The sequence below is a fragment of the Ochotona princeps genome, chromosome 5 (assembly GCF_030435755.1).
Source record: "Ochotona princeps isolate mOchPri1 chromosome 5, mOchPri1.hap1, whole genome shotgun sequence".
Lineage (NCBI taxonomy): Eukaryota > Metazoa > Chordata > Mammalia > Lagomorpha > Ochotonidae > Ochotona > Ochotona princeps.
The window spans coordinates 76,864,619-76,891,304 of NC_080836.1; the positions used below are offsets into that span (position 1 = coordinate 76,864,619).

Below are 26,686 nucleotides of genomic sequence, written 5' to 3' on the forward strand. Positions count from 1 at the left end.
AAGCTCACACAAAGTTATGACAAAAATGCAACAGAGGAGAAAAGCATTGTGGGAGGAATGGCATCACTAATATATTTAACCACAGTTAATGACCTCATCTGTCACATTAAATGTTATATTTAATGGCATCAGATGTCTAGAAGCTCTATTCAAGTTGCTGAGGTTTGCATCTGCCTAATAGTTAAGCTTTGGATCTAGGCTGATTTTTTTTTTTTCAGTGTGATGGGCAAATAAAAGTTGTGTGGATTAAATGCAACACGATGCTCTGAAATGAATATGCATTGTGGAGTGGCCAAATCAAAGAAATTAGCATAGGCATCACATTACATACTTGCCAGTTTCTATGGCAAGAACAATTCAAATCAACTGTATTAGTCATCTCCAAGAATACAATCTCTTGTCATTAGCTACAGTCACCATGTTGCACAATAAGTGTTTTAACTTGTTCCTCCATTTACTCCAATCAGCATCTCCCCAAAAACCAGCCTCTGGTCACCGCCATTCTGTTCTCTATTCCTGGGGTCCAGTCTCTTTAGCCTCCAAATACAAATGAGGTCACAAAGTATTTGTCTTCCTGTCACTTGCCTTATTTCACTTGATAGTGTCTTCCAGGTTCATCCACGTTCTCACAAATAACAGATTTCCTTTTATATGCACCACATTTCCTTTATCTATTCAAGATCTTTGATGGACATTTAGGTCAATTTCATTGCTTGGTGATTGTGAATAATGCTGCTGCAAACATGGGAGTGTAGATATCTCTTCAACATACTAAATTTATTTCCTAGCACCCCATACCTGGTATGTGGAAAGTGCAAAATCATACTAATGTATTTTTTTTTATTTGAAATGAAGAGAGAAAGAGAGGGAGGAGAGAGAGAGAGAAGTCTTCTATCTTCTGATTCACTCCTCCAGTTCCCACAACAGCCAGGCTGGGCCAGGTTGAAGCCAGGAGCTCCAAACTTCATCAGGTTCTCCCTCCTGGATGGCAGGGACCCAAATACGCTTTTCAGGGTGAGCATTAGGAAGAAGTGGATTAAATGCTCAGGAGCCAGCCTATCTGACATGGAATGCAGCCATCCCGAAGAGTGTCTGTGCCATGGCACCACACACCCACCCTGAGACTGCATTCATTTACATTTGCATCAGTAACACAATGGGATTCCTGTCATCCTCATCTCTGTTGAAGCCCAGCAGCAGCAGCAGCAGCCAGCGACATGATTTCATGGTGGTCCTATTCTGCATGATGATTAGTGAGGAGCATTTTCTGAGTTTATGGGTCCATCATGGTACATTGCTCTTTTAAAAATGGGGTTAATTGTTTTCTTGCTGTTGCATTGAGTTCCCTGTATTTCTGGATGTATGGTTGGTAAATATTCTCTCCTGGCCTAGAGCTTGTCTTTTTGTTCTGTTATTTCTCTTGTACAGATTTTTATTGATCCCATTGGTCCATTTTTGCTTTTGTTGCCTGTGAATCAAGTTAGAAGAGCAAACGGGTAACTCTCAAATAGCTTCCAAGCTTGTGTTTTACTAAATGCAGTCATCACAGATGAAAATGGAAAGTTATTGCAGACTCAAGGGGTTTTTATGGAGGAGTTGCTTTTTAGAAAGCATTAGATCTATTCCGAATCTCCCAGCCTCTGTGCAGTGTCCTCAACATTTATCCTGAGATCCCACGTTCAGGAATCTACTTGTAATGAGGAGCCATGAATTTTTTTTCTTCACCTTCTCTCAAACGCCTGTGTGTGTGTGTGTGTGTGCGCGCGCGTGCCAACATCTTACTCACAGCTGTTACCATTTTCAGACCTCCTCTACTTGGGTCGCTTCTGTCCCTGTGGGAGACCAGTATGGAATTCCTAGGAGAGCCCTAAGTGGTGTGTGCATTTAGGGAAGTGAGCCAGCCAATGGAACACCTCTGTCTGTTTCTATGTCTTCCACGTAACATCAAAGCAAATAAATACATGTTAAATTGAATTCTTTCAATAACAAATTGGGTTTTTTTTGTAATTATTCCTGGATTCAGTTCCAAAATCAGGATAAACTATGCAAACTTTAAATCCATTAATCAAAATGCCTTTAGTTTCCATTCCAATAAAGGCAGATAAACAGCCCCTCTAACCTGCTGTGGTTGCAAACACAGTACTCACTGGCTGCCTTTAAAAAGCCTTCAGGGAGGGGAATAAATCAACGATTTTTGGTTTCCAGTTTCCCAGACAGTGAGCAGGAGATTTAGTCATTTTCTCAAGTGAAGAATAATTCAGTAACTTGCAAATCGAAACTGCAACTCGAATTTCCAAATAAGGTATTTTGAATTTCATTTAAACTTTTAAAATTCTCTTATGCTTTCAGCATATGATATTGTAAGTAAATAATTCTGGAACCCATTGTGTCAACATTAATAAAACACATTACAAAGTAGCCAGTAATTCCTAGAGCCTTCACCTTAGAGAAAACAAAGATGTGGTTATTGCTTTCCTGTGTTGTTTCCTCTTTTCTTTTTTACAGGTACATATGAGTCACACCTCCTTGTTGACATGTGCGTCTGTACAAACACATCAGCTGTTCCCATTCAAAAACAGAAATAACTTTCCTTTCCCCAGCCCTCCCCCAACAAAATAATCCATCCAGTTGATTTTCCAACTGGATTCCAGGATCTTTAGGGCTCCCTGAGGCTCAGAGTGGGTGATAGGAAAGCATCTAATCCACACACTGTCTTTTCAGTTTGTTTAGAGAGGGGATCAAAGAAGCAAGGTTTTACTGGGTGTCATGGTTTTTATTATATAAGATAATACTTGAATGTCTTTCATTTGAGGATAAGCTCAACAGGAACCGAAAATTATTGTGCTTCTCAGTCAGAGACAGGCTGCTACATTCCCATCCTGTGTTCCTTATTGATTGTATCTGCAGGCCTTGTTAGGCCATTGACTTTCTGCCTTAGAAACTGGGCCAGCCTCCATAGTCGGTGTTCTCCGTGCGGATCCAGTGCACTTTCTGAGACATGCCTCCTAAGAGTTATATGGAGATAATGTTTCAAAGAAGAGCTTTGTTATAGAGGTGTAATGAAAACTACTGGTGCTTTACTGGTCTTCCACCAAAATATAGCAGTGTCCATGAGCTCTTATGATTGTCTTAAAGAATGGTAAGATGATGCCTACAGGGAAATGCATAGTGGCAACTCCGTCTAGAATCTGAGCTGCCTGGCTTTCTATTCTAAGCGATGGTTCACACAACATCTTAATTAAAAAGTAGAGCTTCAGTTTGGTAAACCAGAATGTAGGCCAACTCTTTTTCAAGTGATGTGAACATGATAATACACTAGTGAAAAACCAATACCATATTCCAAGTTGCTACCCACAGGGAGAACAAGCAGAAGAGGTGAATTTGGTGGGAAGGACTCAAGTTAGCTTTGGGGTCATTTTTAGCTGACATTCCACTGCCTAAAGGTCAGTAATCTGAATCCCTTTTAATGTGAGCACATCAGGGAACAGCTGAGTGCCCATGCTGAGGCATAATTTAAGCTGTCAAGTGTCTTCTGTCAATACAGATCTGGTCGTCTTATGTCAGGCGAAGGGACAGTCACTCCTGCTTCCTCAGATCCCTAATTCCCAACATGATATCCTAATGCATGGTGACTGCACAAGATTTAGGGAAATTACTTCAGGCAGAGATGTTCAGTCTTTCTCAGGATTACAAGTACATTAGTGGAGACACAGGTAGAGGACTCCAGGCATACACTGGAGGTTTGCCAACCAACTACAAATGTTGGACATGGTAAAGCTTTCTCCTCATTTACATGGGCTGATGTCATGGGACACATTCCTGTTTCCTTCTCACTCCCTCCTTAACCTTTCCTGTATGTCGCCATATCTGCTCCATCTACCTTGTCTGCCCCTCACTTGTCTTTGTCTTTCTCTGGTTTTTGATAGGTGTTGGGAGTCCCTACAGAAGATACCTGGCCCGGAGTCTCCAAGCTACCTAACTACAACCCAGGTAATACTAATGCAAGCTTCTGCATGCTCCAAGAATTAGCAATGGAAAGAGGGCATTGACCACACAGATGGTTCTTGCAATGAGGACCCAATAGCAAAGCAATATCCAACTGGGTTTTTAGATTCTGACATTCCCTTTTATGTGAAGCATTCTGAAATAGCAGTTGAGGTTAGATTGGTTCCCCAGTTCTGTGAAACACAAGTAACAAGCTAAAAAAGAATCTGCAATGACTCTTTACTGTGAAATCCACATCCATTTCCAAATACCCATTGGCTCCAAAGAACAACTCACAAAATGATCTCACTTTTGAGCCCCAAAATTATCACTGGATTTATTTTCTAGATTATTGAGCCTCATAAAGTATGAAAGAAAATCTAGTGCAATAGAGGGTGGGTAAGAACTCCCTCTTCCCTAGGACAAGCCAGGGTTGATGTCTCTAGAGTTTTCTTTCCAAGAATTTATCAATTTCCTCTAGACTTGATGTGCCACACATTGGATTCTCTGAGACCAATTGTGGGAGGCGGATTTGGAAGTGTTGGAAGTGCTGCCCATGGGGAAGTCTTTGAGAACTTGTCCCAAGAGTCAGATTCCCAATGGTCACTGACGACAGTGAGGCAGAAGGAAGAAGACAATCAAATGAGCCACAGGGTGAAAGACCATAGCTGGAGCAGCAAGTGAAGGCCTACTCAAAGTGGACTCTCAGTTGGCAGAATAAAAGGGGAGATAGAAGGATCCTGATAAGAACCAGATTAGGATGCATGTGCCCCAAGCCATATTTACTAGTCTGTAAATGATTGTATTGTCTCAGCACTTCAAATAGAACCCTCCAAAACTGTTGTCTTTACTAACTTTGGTGTGGGGGTTTCCTAGCAAGTTTCCAAGTGAGCAAGAAATTTAAAGATGAAAGAATTGATTGAAGAAGAAAATAAAAGATATAGGGAGCTGAAAGATTTTTCTTCTTTTCTCCTGCCTCTAACATTTTTGCTAAAGCAGCTATACATTGGGATCCTGTATCTTGAACTAGTCGAAGTTAAGGAAAACTCTTCTGAGATCTAACAACTAACTGTAAAGTTCTTCGAGCTTCTTTACGAATGGTTGTACCCACTGTTAAATGGTCTTTAACAGTGGGGTCAGTTACGAATGGTTTACCATTCCTAGCAATTTTGCTTGAGTTTAAAAGTCAGAAAAAAAATACTCCTTATTTCAAAAGACTTGAATTACACATCCTTTATTTTCTCTGAGCTAAAACAAAGATCATGTTCTGGTAGAGACTGTGGTCCAGCCTGCAACAGCTCCTGTCTCTAAACACCCTGGTTTGTAGGACAGCCTGCTTCCTGCCTGCCAGTACTTCTTCCCATCTACTCCACTCTCCATCTGCGTGAAAAGGCAATCTTTACTTCCATGGACTTCCTAACAAGAATGCAGGCAGAAGGTTAGGGTGACAGATTGGGCTGGAAAAAGCCACATGGATGATGTCAAAGCAAAGCTATCATTGGGAGCATATGCTGTTTCCCAAGTTTCAAATATTTGGGTTCCAGGTTGGTCCAGGCAATAAGTGATCCTTAATACAGAATGTTCTGGTGAGAAAAATAGTGGTAGAAACCTGGATAGAATTGGATTCCAATAAAATAAATAGATCCTGTTTTTCATTTTACTCTTAGTTCCATGTAATGTGCACATTTCCATTTATTAAAAATTCTGTGTTATTTTTATAGTAAAGATTTGATTCAACTCATGTAAGTTGACATTTTGGAGCACCTACTCTCTGCTAGATGCTATGCAATGGCACTGGGACTACAGGGATGGATGTGGAGGAGTTCTGGTACCTCAGAAACTAGGGTGTGGGATTCATTCATCCACACTTATAAACCAGTTTTTCTGTTTCTGAGGTGCTCAATTGTAACCCCTGCTTCTGTGGGACTCAGGAAGCTTGTGGTATGGGCCAGGTTGAGTTCATGAATGAAAGGGAGTTGTAACCTGAGCCACCACCAAAAAATCTAACCATAATTGTGAATCTTAGAAGTCCAGCATGCTTTTGCCACAGGGTCAGCACCATTGGTAAGTCATTCACAAGTCTGTGGTTCAAAAGGGCCAGTATATCTGTGTTCCAAGAACATCCCCTGTGTCAGTCATGATTCTTTGTGCGGATGCTGCTCCAACCACTTATTCCCATCCCTGTGCTGTGGCTGATGCTGCCATACATTTAGATTTCGATAACTAAGGGGAACCAGAGAGGAGATGAGAGTCAGAAAAAAGGTCACAGGTGACACTTGTGTTAACACCATTCTGGGCAAGCTTTGTTTACCTTGCTTTTCTGGACTAAGTAGTGGAGCCCCCACCCCCTTAAACTTGGAATTCAGCTGATACAATTTTGAGGGAACCTTCAGGGCTTAGAAATTCAGAGACTCATCCCCTCCATCATCTCTAGCATTGTTGGGACTCTATCCAGGAGAACAGTATCACGTCTGTTGATACAGGGCTTTTAAAATCACCTGATGCTAATCTAGCTGGACAAGTTTTTCTGATGAGTTACCTATTTCCTCGGGAGCTCTGAGAAGCAGGTTTTCTAGCCCTCAATTCAGACGCAGGTGCCTGATGCAATCTGGGTAAGGCGACTGAGGTATAACTTTAGAGACTCCCCCTTCCTTCCATCCTGCCTAGCTTCCTTCTGTCCTTCCTTCCCTCTCCACTGCCTCCTTCTTTCCTCCCTTTCTCTCTTTTCTTCTTCCCCACTCCCCATTCTAAACCAGCCAGCTGAGAACTCTGTGTCCTCCACTTCAAAGGGCCAGTTGTCTTATTTTGATGTGGGCAGATTGAGAAGTAGGCTTTGAAAAGTAGGCGCTTTTTTTTTGTTTGTTTAATCTTTTCTCCTGGGATAACTTTCAGAGCAATATATCCAAGTGTCAGTGAGGGGGTTCTGACGAGCACAGATTCCCAGACTCTCAGCAGGATCATTCTCTAACAGAAATATAAAAGTGAAATATTAAAAACCCTGGAACGTGAACTCCATCTGCAGAGTAGCCAGTGTCTTCTTGCCTGTTCGCACCATGGGAAAAAAAAAGATCTTGAAAAAAGAGGGAGGAGAGAGAAAGTGCTTTGAGTAAGAGGTTTACAGGTTTAGTAGAGCATAGTAACATCCCCTCAAAGAAGTGGGTGTTGCTCTGTGACCCCCCCCAAAACGCTCCTCCTTTGACTCTGCCGCCAAAACACTCGCCCTCCCTGGCAACACACCCCTTTTTCACACGCGAACCAAGGCGCCCCTGATTGGTTCAACAATAAACTGGTCACACTTGCTAAAGGGCTGCCATCTTTCACACAATTAGCCAAGACACATTTATCAAACTGGCGGGGAACTGGGGCTGCCCTGGCTGTCTCTGTGGGGGGAAGGGAAACAGTGCTAGTGATACTCAAGAGAGACCACAGGAAGCCAGAGGGAAATCCACCATCAGGAAGCCTGCAAAGGTTCGAGTCCCAGCTGCTCCCATATCCTGCGATGTCCTGGCTTTGTGGCCCAGAAGACTCTCGAAGCTTAGAGCACATGGGATGTTCCTTTTAGGCTAACAGATACCAAGACTAGGACCAGACCATGGTGTGAATTTTAATGATAGGTCCCTATAGACACTTTTCCAAAATTCCTTCAGTCTTTTTCGCTCTCCTGTCCATACCCAAGAAAATGCACAAAGTAACCACTCCGCCTTTTGAGGCTCAAGCACCACGTGGCTCTGTGGATATCCCAGGCCATGCGGTGTGGGATTCTCCAGGTGGGCAGGCAGGAATATAGCACATGCATGCTTTATTTTCCCGTGGTGCAAACAGGTAAGAACCAAAGCAGAGCACCCATTGCAGTCAGTGACAAGACAGTGCTTACTGGCAAGGTGCTGCTCTTGAATTCAGCATTTGAAAGACATTAGCAACACTTCATTTCAAGAGGAAAAAAAATATGTCAATGTGGGTGTTTTCATCAGCATGCTTTTTGACTTCTCCAATGAATACTGTTTGCACAAATTTTCCCCAGTGGCGATCAGATGGGGCCTTGGAGACCAGTTCACTACAGAACTGTGCAGAGCTTTGAAGGGCATCAGCTAAATATTTAGACATTTCCCGGCTAAAACGCAGAGCGGCCTCAGCCCTCGGAAGGCCGCTCTGTCCCTGGCTCATTAGACTCCAAGCTCCTGTGATAAAGACAGACTTTTCTTCTGCCCCCACGATCACAGCCCAGTTGTGGTTTGTAATGTGTCATTGATTGTTTCATCTGACTCCTCTGGCTCCCCTGAAAGGGCCTGTCGTGGCTCTGTTTGCTTCCTTAAACACGGTTTTTTGAAAGCGCTCACGCTGTGTGCTCAAATCCTAGCATTAATGTACTGCTGAGTTCATTTCACCGCACTCAAAAGCACTGAGTTTAAATCCCTCTCAATTCCATTCGAGGCACCAGAAGACTTTATCCTTCCCCACTAATGGTTCCAAGTTTACATCTAGATACTGGGGGTCAAGGACAGGAGAGGATTTAGAAATAACAGGGCATGACATTAGTCAATGCATTTGCCAAATTGGCAATTAGTTCCCGATGTGCGTGCAAAGCATTTTATTCCTGCTCTTTGATGCTTGTTCCCATAGAGGAGGGTGCAGGATCCACTGAGGCCTTCCAACTTTTAAAGAAATATCTGCTGAAAATCATGCCTGATTGGTGACATGAGCTCAGCTGCAGGGAGGCATCTGGGATAATCCTCATTCTTTCAGTCCCAGGGAAAAATGCTGCACACCGCAAGTTTTTGCGCGGGAAGAACTCAGTGGAAATCAGAAGGCAGTAAAGCTATGGAAAAGCCCTGTGGGGATCTCACCAGCAGTAGTACTCCAAGTGGCTGGCCCGCAGATCCTGGCCCTGCAGGCTTTTTCAGCATGCCTGCTTTCCCAGCTTCCTGCCACCAGGTGGAAGCAAGAAATAACAGGGATGGAATCAGGGCATTAGCATTCTACTCACAGCCATGTATCCTCACCCAGGAAAGGTCTTGTTTTGACTTTAAAATCAGTGGGAAAAGTTTCCTGTCTAATCTGCTACGGGACAGGTGATGATTAAAATCTAACATGACCATCTTCCTGAAGGGGCTATGATGTTTTGGAGTGGCAGGATCCAGAATCATGTCTCCATGTGTTTGCTATGAAACCTGTCTGATATCTGAGTAAAGACTCTTAGCTTGGCTGAGGGTGACAGTTCCAGGGGGTGAAGTTAGGGAAAAGAGACTGAAAATCTTGCCTTTGACTGCACAGGTAACTTCTATATGTAATGGCAGGTGCAAGCATTGCTTTGAGGTCCAGGCAAAGGTTCAGGGGGTGGTTGTGGAGGAGGGGAAGGTTTGGGGCAGTTACTCAGTTCACAGCTCCCCAGTCTTCAGGACAAGGAAGATGCTGTCATTTCAGAAACATTTCCCTATGGGCCTAGCCCAGAACATACACCAGGGTTGATCTGCTATTTCGTGCCTTGCTGGTAGGTGCTGTGCCAACCCCCAGATGAGGCCATTAATGCTTTTCTAACAGGCTCAGGCCAAGGCAGTTCCAGCTGGCAAACCCCAACACTCCCCTTCCATTCAGGCCACATCCCTGTGTCTTACCTTGCAGAACATTTGCCACTGCAGAGTCCGCACTCAGGTGGCTCCCTGCTCTGTTTTGTATCCACTCTGAACATTCTGTTGCTCAGGCGATGCACATAGGGTGAACTGAGGCTCTTTTGCTTTCTTTGGATTTTGTGCCTTTGGCAATCATGGCCACCCTCTGGTCATCAGGCTCACCTCCTGCTGCCAGCATTTGACTTTCATTGTGGCTTGCACGGGACTGACCTCCCATATCACAGGAACCAACCCCAGCTTCCTGACACTGACCCACGACAATGGAATGCTTGTTAGAGCTGCCCCTTGTCTGGTAAAGGGCCATGCTCCCAACACCTGCACCACTGCCAGACGGCTGCCCACTTGCGCTCTCCGTGTGTCACATAGTGGGTATCCAGTAAGGGCTCCAAAGGCTCAGCATGTTACCATTGTTTATTTCACCAAACATAGGAAGGTAGGAGGAAGGCTGGAGTTTTCCACAGAGCAAACCTGATCACTTCTAATGCCCCTAGCATTCTGCGCATGCTCCCCTGACTGGCACATTAATGGGTACTCAGTAGATGTTTGCCCAATGAACCAATAACTAGGAATTAGACACTTGGGTTCTGGTTCCAGATGTACCCTCTAAGACTAATAATTCTGGTTCAGACAACTTTACCAAGGAAGAACATGTAAGTTATTCACTATCACTGGGTGATAATAGTATGTATTGATCAACTATGCGTTAGTCACCTTACATACATTGTTACTTTGAGTCTCAAAACCTTATCAGAAAGTGACAATGTCATCACCCCAACTCACTGGTGAGAGAGCTGAAGACTTTGAGCAGTCTGTGTCATATCTCTGGTCACCCAGCCAGGAAGTGGCCACCCAGAAAAAACATAGGCCTGTTAGACTCCAAGGTGAAGTTTGTGGCGGTATTCCACACTGCCTAGACAATCAAAGGACAACCATAATGACCTGGTTGTTAAAACCAAGCCCTAGACTGGAGCCCTGCTAAAAGCACACGTTTTCCCAGCTTGGGCCTCAATGACTGTGCTTTGCTATCTGTGAGCTTGGTGACATGCTTCTGGAAGGCTGTGTGAGTGCAGTGCCCTCCTGGGACTCCAGCAGCCCTCACTTCCCACAGCTAAGGAAGCTACTGGGTCTAAGCAGCTGGATTGGGCTCATTACCGTCTTGCTTCTGGAGTGCTGCTGAAAGTTCCTGGGGAGTTGACTATTAACATGTTTATTAAACCTTCTCTCCCTACCCCCATCAGTCAGTGAAATTAACTAAGATACACAGCCCACTCTCATCTTTATTGATTGTTTCTTCCAGTTTCAACATTAATTTTTAGTTTCCCCATCTTTAATTTATTTGGTGACAATTATAATTTTTTTTTTTAAATGAGGAGGAGCCGATGAGCTTCATGAAGATTGGGGAAAATTGCAAGTGAGTGAAAGCAGGGAGAAAACATTTTTTTTTTTCCAAAGTAAGACCCTGCTAACTTATGTAATGTTTTATGTATCCATTTGAAAAATAAAATGCTAAACAATAATAAAGTAAAAACTTGCTATCCTCTTCCCAAGTTTGAGAAGAAGCCCAGTGGTATTGAGGGTCATGCCACAGGCCTAAGTCAGGGGCTCCTGCCCTGTCTTCACAGCCAATGCCTTGCATGATCTTCCTCTGGAAGAGGTTGAGCAGGGCGCGTGAGTGGGATATCTGGAGTAACTTTGATATTTCTTCCACATTTCAGTGAGAAAGCAGTGAGACAGAGACAGAGATCGCCCATGTGCCATATTGCTCCCCAAATGCCCACAGCAGTCAGCCCTGAGTCGGACCAAAACTAAGAACCCAAAACTTAATCTAGTTCTCCCAAATGGGTGGTAGGAACCCAAGTATTTGAGGTTACACATTGGCAGGAAACTGGAATTGGAGCTGGAATTCAAGTCAGACACGCTGATGTAGAATGCCAGGTACCTAAGTACTTGTGTTGTGCCAAGTGCCTGCCCCTGCTTTTACATTGTAAGAGTAAGATTCAATGAACTTCCTTCATTTTTATTTATCACCCACCCATCAACCTGTTATTCTCTCAGCTATATTTAGTGACTGGTAGGTGCTAAAGACTAGGATAGTAAAACAAAACACAGCATGGATTCCTGGCTGTAAGAAAGACATCCCCAGAGACTCTTAGGAACAGAGGGTCAGGGCTCAGAGGGGAGGCCCCTTAATTTGAGGAATGTGGGGATGGTTTTGAGAAGAGCAGATGTGAGCTGGGATTCCACACTGTTAGAGGAAGATGACTGGAATAAAATGGATTTCTCCAAATAAGCAGAAGAAGGACTTCCCAGACAAAAGAGTAGATCCAGAAGAGCAGGAAAGCAAGGACCTCGTTAAATGCCATCCAGCCCCTGGGGCACACTCTAAGAAAGGCATCATTAGGTGACTCTCACTGTTATGTGGATATCATAGATTGAATTTATCCTGATGATGTAGGCCACTTGCTCTGCGTGGCTTCTTGATAACATGAAGAGACATGGGAGACATGAGGGACGAGGCTGCTGCTGGCTTGCCACGGCACATTCTCTTATGGATAACTTTGTCTTTAAAATAGAAGGCATACATTCTAAAAATCAGTGATACAGAGTAAATACACAAACCAGTTACACAGTCATTTAGTTTCATTATCAAGTATTAGGTATTGTGTGTGCTGTTTTTTGTATGACTGACAACACGATGAGGTTTTTTGTGTTTATTTTTTAAATACCAGGACCATCACAAGCAAGAACAACGTAATGTGCTGTGATGTTTAGACCACTATCATGTCATTAGTCCACAGCTCCATTTCCATTTTGTTGGGCTGCTGTTATATATTTAATGTGTCATTGACTAAAGCATTATTGAACACCACATGGCCATATATTTGATAATATACAAAGCAGATGAATTGCTCAGGTCAACTGCCATGTTGGCTTTGTACTAGGCCATTTCTGGAGATGACCCTAGAGAGGTAGACAGGAACCAGATTGGAAAGCTTTTGGTAATCATCCTAATGATTTGGACTTCCACATATAAGCATAGAGGAGGCACAGTGTGACTTGTTACAGGGTATAATATGACAGTTTAACCTTAGAAAAAGTTGCTGGAAGATTCTGTGTGGAATTGAGTTGATGATAGTTGAGATCAGAAGCCATGTGGTAATACTTTAAAAGACAGAAAGCCTCCCCTAGCACAGTGACAATAAGTGGGGAGAGAAGGGGACGAATCTGAAAAGCGCATAGGAGACCCTCAGTGGGCAGTTGTGACTGGTTTTATCTGAGGTGTGAAGAGGAATCATCTCTGATGGGTGAGAACTTGACAGCACCATTTATTGTGATAGGAAAGAAAAGGAGAAGGAACTGATTCACAGGGCAGGTAGTGAGTACTCTGTAAGATTTCAACAGAGAATTTGATATTTTTAGGACCACCACATGGAGATACCTCAGAAACCACTGTAAGAGGTCAGTGTACAAATACGCAATCAGGTGTCTGCTTAAAGAGGTATTTGAAGCCACAAGTGTAAATTCAGATGCCGAGGGGAGAGTGCTTAGAGAAAGGAGAGAAAGCCTGGATGGAACCCTGGGGAATGAATATTGATAAGCCAAGCAGAAGAAAGAAATCTTAGGAAACTGCAAAGAAACAGCCAAAGGGACTAAGAAAGACCAGGATATAATCATCAATAATAATGCTGGGGAAATCATAGCACCATAGACTCACTGGAAAAAGGTCAGGAACTACATGTGGTAGCCTTTACATAAGTGGACACTTTAAAAAGTTCATGGAAAAGTGGAGTTCTAAAATGTGCTCATTTTTGGTACAAAATATTTTTAAAATGCAGTAGATTTTCTTTGTGATATGCATTTTTTGTGCATGTTTTCATGACCCATGGTATATGCAGAGTTGGCATGAAAGGGCAGATGCCAAATAATGCACCATTAAATATGATAAAAACACTGAAGAGCATACTCCAGCAGTAGCTCAAAAAATCATCTGTTGCAGTGTGCACATATACACTGTGACACTGGCCCTGGAAAGGAGACCCATGACTGTGCCCATCCACAGCTCCACCTCTTCTTCCTCACAGAGACCTTAGGAGTGAGTGTCAGTGGATGAGACATTTTTCTCAGAAACCACAGAAACTATGAGTTGCAGCACCAAACTCATATGTCAAAGAGCATCCTCTGTGAGAGCACTGCCCTTCAGAAGCCAGGAACGACCTATAGCCTGGCAGAGACCACTTGGCCAGAGACTGGGGAGCTTCTGTGTCAGTTCCTTAAGAAGGAGTGATGCCAGCTGCAGGGAGGGGATGAGTGTGTGTGTGTGTGTGTGTGTGTGTGTGTGTGTGTGTGTGTGTGTTCCCAGTAGGGGTGAGCTGCAGGTGGGGGAGACAGAGCTACAGAGTTTTTGCAGTGCCATTTTAAAATTACTACTTGAGATAGCAAAATGAGCCTAACAACATTATCAACTATTTAAATATATGGTATCTCAAGAATGCATTGTATTCAGGAAATTCCAGAGATGGAATTCAGTAGACTACACTACAAGATAACCTTGGGGTGATGGTGATCATGGCAAGACTATAGTAACTAGAAAATGTTTTACCTTAAGCTAAGACTCAGAATGGTCCTGGGATGTTTTATCAATCCATCAACAAATCTCTATTGACTGTTACCATATGAGTCATTTGTGAAATGAGCTGTATTAAACATTTATGAAAAATGCACTATTTTTACAATGCTAGTACCCATTCCACCCTTGTCTTTGTTTCATTCTGCTTCATTTGGAAATTAAGATGTTCTGCCTTTTTAGATTTCTTTGCCTCATCCATAGTTTTTCCTGCCTTGAATTCCAACTGCACTCAAATGAAAGCTCTTTTAAAGAAAACTGCCAAGGGAGGAGAGGGAGAAAAGTCTGGTGTAATGATTTACTATCATCTTTGGAAGGAGAAGGGAAACAAACTACCTCCAGCCCTATTATTTTTAGAGGCTATTAAAGCCAGAGGAGCAGCCTCCTCTTGAAATGGCGCTGTGTAAAATGCCTATCTGTTTGTGGATCATTCTTGCATTGATCGCTTGCAGCTTAACTACTGGGAAAAATCAATGGGAGAGAGTCAAGGTCATTCAGCAGCAGGCTATCTGCATCGGAGTGGGAGGGTGGCCACAAACAAGCCCTGGGCTTAGGCTGAGCCTCCCAGCAGCTCCCTGGTGGATCCTGCACACATCAAACCCCCCATTATCTCCGCTCATGTAGCTACAAAACAGATAGTGGAGGGCAAGGACAGCACAAATCTGCAGATCGCCAGCATGCAGTCCCGAGTCCCAAACGCAGATCCTCCTGGGTCCCGGGAGAAAGTATGAAAACAGATCTCCTCTCCCTGATGTTACTTCCTCATTCACATCGTGAGCGACCTGTGCAGCACGTGTCAGACCCTGTGTTCTGTGATTTTTGTTTTATTGAAGAATGGAATTCTCACAACAGCCTCACTGGAGGAAAAGAGCCCCCAAGATGTGTGGTTGCTTGCGAGGTCTGGCCCTGCCCTTGCTCTGGGCCAGCAGTTCCTCTGTCTTAGCTCCTGCCTGAAAACATCTGGAGACCATTAAGGACAAAGTAACAGCACAGCAGCTAACCAATGCCTGGACCCTCCCCAGGCCCATTAAAATCAGGCACACAGGGGTGGAGCCAGGCTTGCCCTGCTTGTGCAAGTTCCCCAGGTGAGGCTTCTAGGCAGCTCTGGCTGAAAGCCACTGTTAGATCATGCTACCTCTGCAAAAATGAGAAGTATGAGCATGAAGGGAGGAGAAGCCTGAGACTAACAGTCCTTGGAGTGCCAGCCCCATGTGCCAGCTGCTCCATCTTCCCTAATCCTCCCAATGGCTAGGAAAATGACTCCCATTTCACAAACTTGGAAACTTTCTCTGTTACTCAACCAGAGGTTAAGCAATGTTCTCCAAATCCCAGAGTTCATAAGAAGCAGAAGGGAAATCAGAGCCTGGGCATGTGTTTACGTTACTATATCACTCAGCTAGGAAACACACCTCTCACCCACACACAGAACATACAGAACAAATTAAACCAAGCTTCTAAGAATAGGAGCTCGAAGCAGTTAGAAGTTAAGGAGAAGGAAACAGCTACAGAAGGTTTCCAAAGATGGCAACGAAGTAGCAATCCTCTCAGAGCAGAGAGAACTGTGGCACTTGGCGAAGGAATGAGGCTGGAAAATGACAGTCATTGAGCAAATGCTTGGCCCATAGCTGTGATGCTGGTTCTCACACCCCTGTGCGACAGGAACTGTAATTAGCCACCTTCTGCAGAGGGGAAAAGTGAGGCCCAGTAAGGTGCAGTACCACTTGCAGGTCATACAACGGGTAGGTGGCACAGGAGGGATTCAAAACCTGGATCCAGGGTTCTAGTGTATTACCAGGCCAATTAGACTGCCCACCGCTTCTTGAAGGAACGGAGGAGGGAAATGCTAATTGGCTCTATTTTGTTGAATATGCTGAAGCAGGTACTTTTGATTCCTTAAGTCACTGAACTGTTTCGGTGGCATCCTCTTGGGGTGACTCCGACCTGCAATTTGGGTTAAGGAACCTGGGGGCTGATGTGGTTCAGGCCTCAACTGAACCTCAAACCCATCAGTAGCTAATTCAGTTATAACCCAGATTTCACAAGAACAACAATAAAGTTATAAGTAGTATTGGAAAGCCTGGGTGGGCATTTAACCTAGCGATGAAGACACTGGTTAAGATGCCCACATCCTGAATCAGGGTACCCAAGTTTGCTTTCTGACTCTGGCACCTGACTCCAGCTTCCTGTTTATGCAGCAGTGGGAGGCAGCAGTGATGGCTCAGATGATTCGGTTCCTGCCACCCACATGAGAGACCTAAAGTGGTTCCTAGCTAAAGGCATCAGTCCGGCCCAGCTCCAGCTGTTTTAGCCATCTGGGGAGAAGCAGAGTGGATAGGAGTGGTCTCCCTTCACGCCACTCCCCTCCCTTCTTTCTCTCTAATAATAAGTTAATTCTTAAAAATACTAAATGTCAAAAAGAAAGAAAAAAACAAAGAACCCATAGCATGTAGAGCTGTAAGAAGGGAAACAAAGAAAACAGCAGAGGATTGAAATGGATTTCATTATGCTGATTGGAAATTGGAAAATGACAGAATGAGGAGATATCCTAATTTTGCTTGGTCAGGGCAGAACTGTAAACAAGCAGCAGAAAGAGGTTTGGAAGTAAACATACTAAACAAATGCCCACTATTCTTATCTTTACAAACTGTTTTAAATTTAGACAAAATCAAACTTAACAGAGAGTAAATAACTTGGTATACATAAGTGCTTTCCTTAATACCCACCTGGGACTACAAAATGCTAGCAGAGCGGTTCACATTTGATTGCATCTGAACTTAGAAACAGCTTAAGTCGCTTTCTTTGATCACTCCTTTCACCCTACAACTCTTAGTACTATAAATTCAACTCTTAATTGAACTTACTTTTGAAATTACAAAGTAATATGGTCTTGTCCCCTGCTGTCCACAGGGGGTTGGTTCCAGCTCCCCGCCCCCCCCCTCCCCCCGCAATGGATACGGAAGTCCATGAATGCCCAAGTCCCTTAGATAAATGGTGTAGACTTTGCACATAATCTGTGAATCTGAGTGATCTTCCTGGGTCATTTAAATCATTACCAGGCTACTTATAAAACTTATCAGGATGTAGACACTATGTAAATTGCCATTGTGTATTGTTTTCAGGATTGATGGCAAGAAAAACTTTACACCTGTTCAGCCCAGATTCATTCCTGCCAGCCAATCGGTTACATATGCTTTCCCTCAAATAATGAAATCATGTGAAGATAAGCATAAAAGTAGGAACACTGACTACCTGTTGGCACCATCACCAACCACTGAGAAATCTTTCTCTGTACAAACCAAAACTAATATGTCTGTATTACCAAAACAGGTTTTTGGCCGCAACTCTGAACTACACTCTTGGATGTGATAAAGTCTTGGTTTATCCTGTTTGTACAAGAGCTGGGAGAAGAGCTCTCTAAAACTTAAGCAATTGCATTCCAAGCCCATGAAATATCAGACAGCTATATATTCATCCTCTGAGAGCTGGAATACTCTTCTTCCAGGGCAGAGTGGGAAGAAGAGGGGGTTTGGGAAAGGGTGGCAGCACCCAATTCTTCCATAGCCCCTCTGGCAGCCTTACACAGAGACAGCCATCTGACCCATATTTTTTAGTAAGTCTATTCCCTTTCAGAATGGTTCAGTTTGGGTTAGATAGTGGGTTAGTAATGTCAACATCACAAATGATAGAAATAGATGTACCCAAATGACAGTGTTGTAGACTAGTGTTCCCATGACAGTTCTAATTTTTATTATCATTCACTTTGGATTAATCAACCAGAATTCATTCCCATTTTTACTTCCAGTGACCTAAAATTAGCCCCATCTCCTTGTCCCCCGTCTGAGCCTTTGAGACGTGGTAGCATGACGCATCATGCAGGTGTGTCTACTTTGTTCTCCCAAACGAATTACAAACTCTGCCAGGGGAGGGATATTTCTTTCTTTTTTTTTTAAAGATTTATTTATTTTTATTGCAAAGTCAGATATACAGAGAGGAGGAGAGACAGAGAGGAAGATCTTCTGTCCAATTATTCACTCCCCAAGTGAGCCGCAACGGGCCGGTGCTATGCCGATCTGAAGCCGGGAACCAGGAACCTCTTCCAGGTCTCCCACGCGGGTGCAGGGTCCCAAGGCTTTGGGCCTTCCTCGACTGCTTTCCCAGGCCACAAGCAGGGAGCTGGATGGGAAGTGGAGCTGGCAGGATTAGAACCGGCGCCCATATGGGATCCCGGGGCGTTCAAGGCGAGGACTTTAGCCGCTAGGCCACGGAGATTTCTTTTCTATTCTCCCCAGCACTTGGTTCCTGCTCTCCACTGTAGGTGTTAGCTAAAGGTTGATTTCTCCGAATCTTTCAGCTGTAGTGGGGGAGTCTTCAAAAGTTCATGGGAAAATGCATATCATGAAAACCTGTGGATGGGTTTCAATTTTTTTTTTGCATCAGCATAAATTTATCTTTTGAATTTGGCTTTTCCCACAAACATTTAGACCTGTGTTTGTTACTGGTTTGCTAGGGTTGTCCTCACAAAGTTCTGCTTTCTAAGTTTAAGGGGGATGGCGTAAACAACCTGAACATTTTTTGTCTCATAGTTCTAGAAGCTGGGAGGTATAAAACAGAGGTGTCTGCAGAACAGGGTCCTTCCAAGTGCAGTGAGGGAGTGTCTGTTCGGGGCCTTCACTCGGCTTTAGATACCCCATACTCTGTGCATTCATGGTCTCTTCCTTTCTCATGATCTTGCCCATCGAATTGGGTCACCCTCAGGACTTCATCTGAAGTAATTGTATCTGCAGTGGCATGCTGTTTCCAAAGAAGCCTTTGAAGTTTTGGGGGCCAGGATTTGGGGGGAACACATGGTTCATCTCACAGTAGCAACCTTTCACCATATGCCAAAGCTGAGGAGAAGAGGCCTTAAAGGATACTAGCTGGCCTACCGGACCCCTGCTCCTTCTTTACCCCAAGCCAAGAGGAGCATTTAGGATTTTAACAGCATTTCTGACAACAAGACCTTAGGGTTGTTTTTTGGTTTTTGGTTGTTAATGAATAGTTTCTTTGTGTGCTTTCCAGAATGGTTCCCACCACTGAAACCTCAAAGCCTACAGACCATCTGCGACAGGTGAGCATTGCTTTGGAAGGATACAGTTAAGCAGGCTGGAGGGACATCTCCCTGAACAGCAATATGTAAATGCCTGAGTGTGAGGCTCTGGATCCCAGAGCCATTTTCCTGGGAGGGAGGGAATCTGTTCGTTTTCTCCTAGGAACCATTTTACTTGCAATGAGTTTGGTCATTAAAATCATTTTGAGCCTCCCAGCCATGCCCCAGTCCCTGAGAATGAGATTCAGTTGGCCTGCGAGAAAACCTAGTGGGTTTATTATTCTCTGACACAGAGAAACCCAATAACCTCATTGAGTGGCCATTGGAGGGGGGACTTGATTCATGGAGGTCATGCTTTCCCAGGCCCTCTGTACGCGGTCTCCCCTCAGACCAGGACAGACTTTTATTACCAGCTTTCAACAAATCCCTAGTTTCTTTTTGCAAAGTAAAACAGATAATAGAGACATTCCGGGAATAGTTAGCTAACTAAGCCATTCCAGGCAACCTCGGGGTGCAGAAGAACTCCAGTGTTTTCGGACAGTGACCAATTACAATAACCAGCATTATTTGATCTAAGCGTAATTAGCCAAGGCTCTGTTCTTTTTGCTTCAGTGATGAGGCAAACAGGGCAGTGGGGGAAAACATCAGAGACAGGAGAAATGAGCTCAAATGTCAAAGAAAAACACACTCACACAGGTGGGTAGGGGAGGGGCTTCCCAGGCCAGGATCCCAAGTGAGCATGTGACAGAGCCATCCTGGCCGGGAAATGTGGTGGAGGCAACCTCACCCAGACTTGTTCGCATTCTCCATCCCACTACTGACATGCTTGGCAAGGCCTTCACACTGTGGCATGGCTACCAGGACACAAACAATGAAATAAGTGGGACTTGGGGATCTATGGACAACCTAAAACCTTTAACCCAGAGGGACAAGTCCTCCAGGGTGTCAGTGTGCCCCTCCCTTATTGCACATGCACAATACTTGGGTAACCTGAACCCTTTTCCCCCCTTATTTGGAGACAGGTACCAGGGAACTGTTGTTCATCATTTCAGGCAAGATGTGCCAACTCTTACTCCTTGATACCGAGCTGGAGAGATTTGGATGTCAATACAGCTTTTTTTTCATTTTACTCTTGTCTTCCAAATTAAATTGTTCCAAACCTGCAAACCACAGTTCCACCTTATGCTGCTCCTGCTGCCACTGCCCAGCAGCAGAAGACAGAGCTTCCAGCCTCCTGCTCTGCTCCCCCAAGCCCTTCCTTCTAGGGCTGAGCAGGACTTGAACTCCTCTGAATATCCCTCTGGTCTTTCTGGCCCAGTGACCCCCACCTCCTCTATACATTCCCTTGCTTTTGGCAATTTCAATTTACTTAGGCTCAGACTTGTGGCTTCTCTCAGTTCAGGTCTTCAAAGGAATGATTCACATCCAGAGCTGCGCTGTTTTAGACTCAGTCGCCATTTAAATCATTTCATATTAAATTTAAAATCTAGTCATTCGTTTGCATTAGCCACCTTCCGAGGGCTCAGTGGTCACATGCAAGTAGTGGCTATTGCATTGGACAGGGCACAAACAGAATAGTTCCGAGGTTTGAAGTGATGTGAGAGTGTTGGCCTAGGTTAGGACAGCAGAAAGTGCTGAACTTGGCAAAGGGCCCTGGGGGGAGTTGGGGAGGCTAGTATTAGGTGGCAGGTGCACCATGTGCTCAGCAGAGCGTGTATGCAGTTATGGTCACATTCCACCCTTATACAAGGCAATCCTGTGACAAAGAGGAGAAAGCTAAGGTCCAAGAAGTTAAGTAACATGTCCAGGGTTGTCCAACTGTTAGTGGTGGGGGCAGGAATGTTGGTATTCAGGTCTCTGTGGATTGCCAGTTGATTCAGATGGTAAGTGTGGGGAGAACTGCTGGCTTTTCTCCACCATTCCTTTGGGGGTGCAACAGAGTCAAGCCCTGTGAATGGATCTCAGGGCCTCACTGCAGGTTTCATGGTGACCTCTTTACCGTGGCCCTAAGAGGTGCACACTCAACGTTTAGATAGGCACCTTGTAGAACACCTTCTCTGGGTTGTTTCTTCTTGGTGTTGGATGTGTAGGCAGTCGCACTGCCACCTCCCACAGAACACCCAACCCTTACAGATGCTCAAGTCCCTGATATAAATGAGCTCACGTTTACTCACATCCTTCCATATTCCCTAAGTCATCTCTGGATTATTAATCTAACCCATATCATGTAATTGCTATGCAGATAACTGCTAAACTCTGTTGTTTGGGGAATAATGACAAGGGGGAAAAGCCTATACATTTTAGCATAGATGCTTTTTCTTTTTTTAAGATTTTCAATCCACAATTGGTTGAGTTTCCAGATGCAAAATCATCATATCTGGAAAGCTGATTATACTGCATTTCTTGTCATCGTGTCTACTCTATCTCATCCTAAACTGAGGGCATAAGGAAGTACAGGCTCTACATCTGCTCTTCTCTTTTTAGGGAAAAAAATGCAGAACTCTGTTTTCCAAGGTGGCAGCCTCAATCTGCACCACAAAGGCCAAGAGCAGCATGGGAGTGGAAGAGCCAGGTTGTGTGAAGAAATTAGAATGGTTGTCTTGATTGCCTTGGACCCCTAAGAACAACCAGAGAGCAGATGTGTGGTGTTGGATTAGTAGATAGTGTTTCATGCAATCACAAAGCCTGGTTTTCCTTCTTTTCTGCTTGTGTCTGGATCCTGAAATTTTAAAATCACAGATAGAAGTCCTGGCATTTAGCACATCTTTTAGGCTCACTGCACAATTTTAATACTTCTTATGACTTTCATAAGCCATGTGGCCTATGGCAATTCAGATTGGCTGAAGTGGATTGAACTTGTTATCCTGGATAACTCTCAGAGACAGAGCACAGAAAAGGAGATTGCTGTAAGTTTTCCAGAGACTAGTGTGAATCCAAGAAGTTTCAGTTCTAAGAATTTGTCCTAAGGAAACAATCGCATAATCGCACAAAGATTTTTCTTTGAGGATATTTGGCGCAGTGTGATTTGAATAGTACTTTTCTAGCCTAACCCCAACAAAAAGGAAACAGCTCATAAAAAGGCCCTGGCTGTACAGATTTGGGTATGCTCACATAACTGAGTGTGATGTAGTCATTAAAACTGCATCCTAGTCACTGGAAGAAGTTGATGATGTGGAAGATGTGGAAAAAAACAGCCTAAAACAACATGTAACTTGACCTTCCGAAACAACAGTCATTATTTTTGCATGAAGGAGGTCATCTTCATGTGGTGGGATATGTATTTCTTTCTGGATATTTTTCTAAATGTTCTACAATATACACATGCTATATTGGCCATGGAATATCTCTCCTTGAAATGCTATCACAAGCATCCCAGGATTCTTTGCCTTTCACACACACACACACACACTGATTGGATGGGAGGATTCTCCTAACTATAAGATACTGCTGGCATGTTCAGTAACCTTCACCAGGTTTACATTGTTGTTATGTTATCTAAATGGAACAACCATAGGAGGCAAATTAACATGTACCATATTAATTCTTTTATGCCAACTCTCCTTTCCCAAGTAGGGATGCTAACCAATGCAGAATTGTGCTAGAAAGATTTGATGTAGTGGCAAAGGGTGGGAATGTGAAATTAAAGGCAGTGGTTAGCAAGCAAGACCATAGATGGCAGAAGGAGAAATAACTCAGTGTGGAAGGTGTCTGTAAATCAACATGTGTGCTCAGAGATACATCATTGGTGTCCCTGGGGCTCTTAACCCCCAGAGAGGATGGCACCATACTGAAAGTAAGAACGAGAGTCTGAGGACACCTGCCAAGGGTCAGGATTGGTGGGTCTGCTGCAGATCCTACTGGGAACCCCATGTGCCAGAGGATATGGATTTAACTTCTACATAAACTTGACTCCCAGAGGAAGCACCTCTTCCACGTACTTTGCCCTCATCATCACTTCCGCCAGCCATGGAGCAGGAGAAGTGGTATGGGGCAGGAGAAGTGAGTTTGGAGACCAGGAGACTGAAGCAAATCATGAAGATGCTAGAAGTGATGGGGGAGGCTCAGTTTTAGGTGAAAAATCCTAAAGAGAGATTCTCCTATCCCTGGTCTGACCCCCTCTTTTCTCTCTCATTTGCCTGTACTTCTTATAAGAAAGGGAGTCCCTGCAATGTCTCCATCAGTCTCTCCTGGCTTCCCCAGACTCCTATGTAAATAGGATCCAAATGAAAATAAGTTCAGATTGCAGCCCCCAAACTTTGTCTCAGGAGCAGTTCTGAGCCATTATTACCGTGGTGAAGGGAAGCCATGGATGATTGGCATGGCAATTGCTGGCTGGCAGACACCTTGCCCCCAATCACCACCTACCCACTTTCTCCAAATCCCAGAAATTTATATTTAACCAGAAAGCCTGTAAGGCTGCAGAAAGTGGGTTTGGGCTCCAGTTTTAGAACACACCCAATCACATGGGTGGGCCAGCTACAGTTTTGTTTCAGGGGCTTTTCCCTGAGTCTTTTGCCACACAAACATTGGATTCTAGTGATTTGTACTAACTTTCCCCCTCCAACCCCCTACCACTTGCACCTGAAAATACTGGACAGGGATAATACACGTGCTAGACTTTTCTTCTGTTCATGAGCAGCCCTCCACCCAGCTTCCTTGCCATCCTAACTGGCCTGGAAATTAGTTTAGGATTGGGGCTTTCTTCTCCAAGTTATCTAGGAAGCAATTACTCCTGAGTTTGAACGTTTGCCTGAAGAAATAGTTTTATGTGCTGGGACTCAAACACTGAAAAGTTTGTTATGTAAATCATATGTAAATCTTAAGCAAATCACAACTCTAGGCCAGCTCTCCCAACATCCCTGCACTTTGGTACCTGCAAAGGTAAGCACTATCTGCTGTTCCCTGCTCTCTTCTGGGATATTTGACACTAAGTCAACCCATCTATTTTGCTTGACTGAGGATCTGCTAAGGTGTTTCATGACTGTGCGCCTTAATTTGGAATGGCAAACATGTCCCGTGGGGACCTTCAAGGATCTGCCTCATTGCAACTCTTGTGGTTCGCACTTGTAATCTTCTCTATGGGTGGTGCAAATGGATGACCTGGAGTGACTGGCAAGGCTTTCAAACACCTGTGAGTAAGTAGGGACCGTGAAGACCCACAGGCCTGAAGGATAAGCTCTTGCCACCCTCCCCAGCCACTTCTACCTCTGCTCCACCTCTTATTCCAAGGCCAATCCAGGAGCCTTCATTCTCTGTTAATTCTCTTTTCTACTCCATCACTCCACTCTGAATGTTGCAGAATTCTACAGGCAATGCTTGCCCCTTGAACTGCAGCTCCCAGCTCAAATGCTGCTTCCTCCAGAAAGCCACCCCTGATCTCCTTGCATCCCAAGGCTGTGTTGTCCTGGTAGCTACAACAAAATTCCTCAGCCAGGGAATTGTTTTCTTCCCAAGTCCATGATCAGTGAGCGTAGTGTCTGCCTAGGCTGTGTTGGCATCACAGATGCTGTCTTGCTGTGTCTTGGGTGCCACGAGTGGCTTTTGTAAAAGATACTAATCTGATTCATGAGACCTCCACCTCCTGCGCTAATCACCTCTGAAGGGTCCACCCCTAATCCTAATCACATTGCTGATTAGGTGGGGTGCATTTCAGACAGCCCTTCGTAGCGACTGGACCTGGCTGTGGTCATGTACTAAGGGCTCCTGATGCCTCCACTGGCTCAGGCCACCAGGGCACAGTCTTGCCTTGCATCCTCCAGAGCCAACCACCTTCCAAATCAACTTGAGGAGTAGTTCTTCCTGGAATTGGGAGAATTCATGATCTCTCTCCTCTGCTCCATTTTAGGAGGAGCTCCCACAAGGGGGGCAGGGTTTGTGAACAGTGGTGGGAAGTAAACTCCAGAAATGCTGCTGTGGAGGTTATTTCCCATCCAGGCATCACCCTCTGGAAGCTCGTTTCTCTCCTTTTCCCTCTCCAGAACTCTCTACTGTCCTTAGGTCCCTAGCCTGGAACATGCAGTCTATCAGTCTTTTCCTTGGTCAGAGCTGCTGCATCCCTGCAAGGAGAAACCACGATACCACGTGACTGCATCTGTAATGCTCCTGTTGTGCCTTTCACATGCGCTCTGTGCTCAGAGACAGCACAGAGGGCTGGGAGCCAGGCATTGAGCACTGAGATTTTTGTGTGTTCCTTTTAATCACAGGGCAGGTAAGACATTCAATGTGGGAATCCTTTTCCCACTGTGCAGTCCCCTCTCCACTTTAGTCATGCCAGGGAAAATTCTCCTTGGAACACCCTTCTAAGTCTCCATCTCTTCTTTCTGGGTCTCTGTCTCTCCCACCTGGATTTCTCAGAAGGATGACCCCTGGAGAAACCCTCCTTTTCTATCCCTGTTTTCCAGGCTGGGCAAGGCGCCAGAAGCAGAAGACCTGGCCTCCCAAATGCTCAAGGGATTTCCCCGAGATCGCGTCTCAGCCCAGGAAGCGCTTGCACACGATTATTTCAGTGTGCTGCCCTCCCAGCTGTATCAGCTTCCTGATGGTGAGTGGAGGCACATGTGCGCACGTGTGCATGCATGTGTGGACTTGCAACTATGTGCAATGTCTTGGCAACCCAAGTGGGTGTTTTTTTTCCTCAACACCAGTAAAAAAAATCCTAAAATCTAACCCGGAAATAAATTTGGAGATGGAATTTCTTGGGGGAAGGAAGACAGAACCCGATCTTGCCTGAGTTTTGTGGGAGAGTTTCTGAAAACTCCTGAGCACGGGTTGGGGGAAGGGGACAAGGACCCTTGGGGCCACAATGCAAGCAGGGCACATGAGACTGCCTCCCTGTTGTTTACTTTAGCCAGCAGCTGCCAGGGGAAGCCAAACCAAAGCCTCTCACAAGCCCCTTCTCCCTTTCCATCAAGAGTAAGCTGATAGGTGACACGGATATGTCACGAGAGGAGAACTGAGCCTTCTTGATTGGTAACACGACGCTGTAGAAGGAAGTGCCCGCTGAGGCGGGTGCTGGGGGAGGGGCAGCATCCTCCCAGGCTGGCCGCCCACTGGGAAGCCCAAGTTACCCAGCTCTGGGGAGCTGGGCTGCCCGAGGCCTAAAGTCATCCTCCAAATCTGCAGTCTGAGAGATCCCGTGATTCGGAGCTCTCCTTGTATGCTGAGAATGTGGGCAGGAAGGGCTGTGTGGAGGATGTGGGCAGTGCAATGCAGGCAAGGCTGTGTTTAGGGGGTGGCAGGGGGAACCCTAGCCTTTCGTGGGGTTTCTTTGAGAACATCCAGCATTCAATGGAAAACAGTTAGGATTCATAGGAGGGAAGAGGAGCAGGGATGGGAGACAAGGAGGCAGGGAAGAGGGGGCTCAAT

General features: G+C 44.8%; 1 protein-coding gene across 5 annotated transcripts in view; it reads left to right on the forward strand.

Annotated features, from left to right (window-relative positions):
• CDK15 (cyclin dependent kinase 15) overlaps positions 1–26,686 on the forward strand; it is a 113,187-nt gene that overhangs the window by 72,036 nt on the left and 14,465 nt on the right. For all 5 annotated transcript variants that reach the window (XM_058664860.1, XM_058664862.1, XM_058664863.1 and 2 more), the window contains 3 exons: positions 3,927–3,990; positions 19,294–19,342; positions 25,723–25,862. In XM_058664860.1, coding sequence (XP_058520843.1) covers positions 3,927–3,990; positions 19,294–19,342; positions 25,723–25,862 — 253 coding nt within the window. The remainder of the gene's footprint in view (positions 1–3,926; positions 3,991–19,293; positions 19,343–25,722; positions 25,863–26,686) is intronic.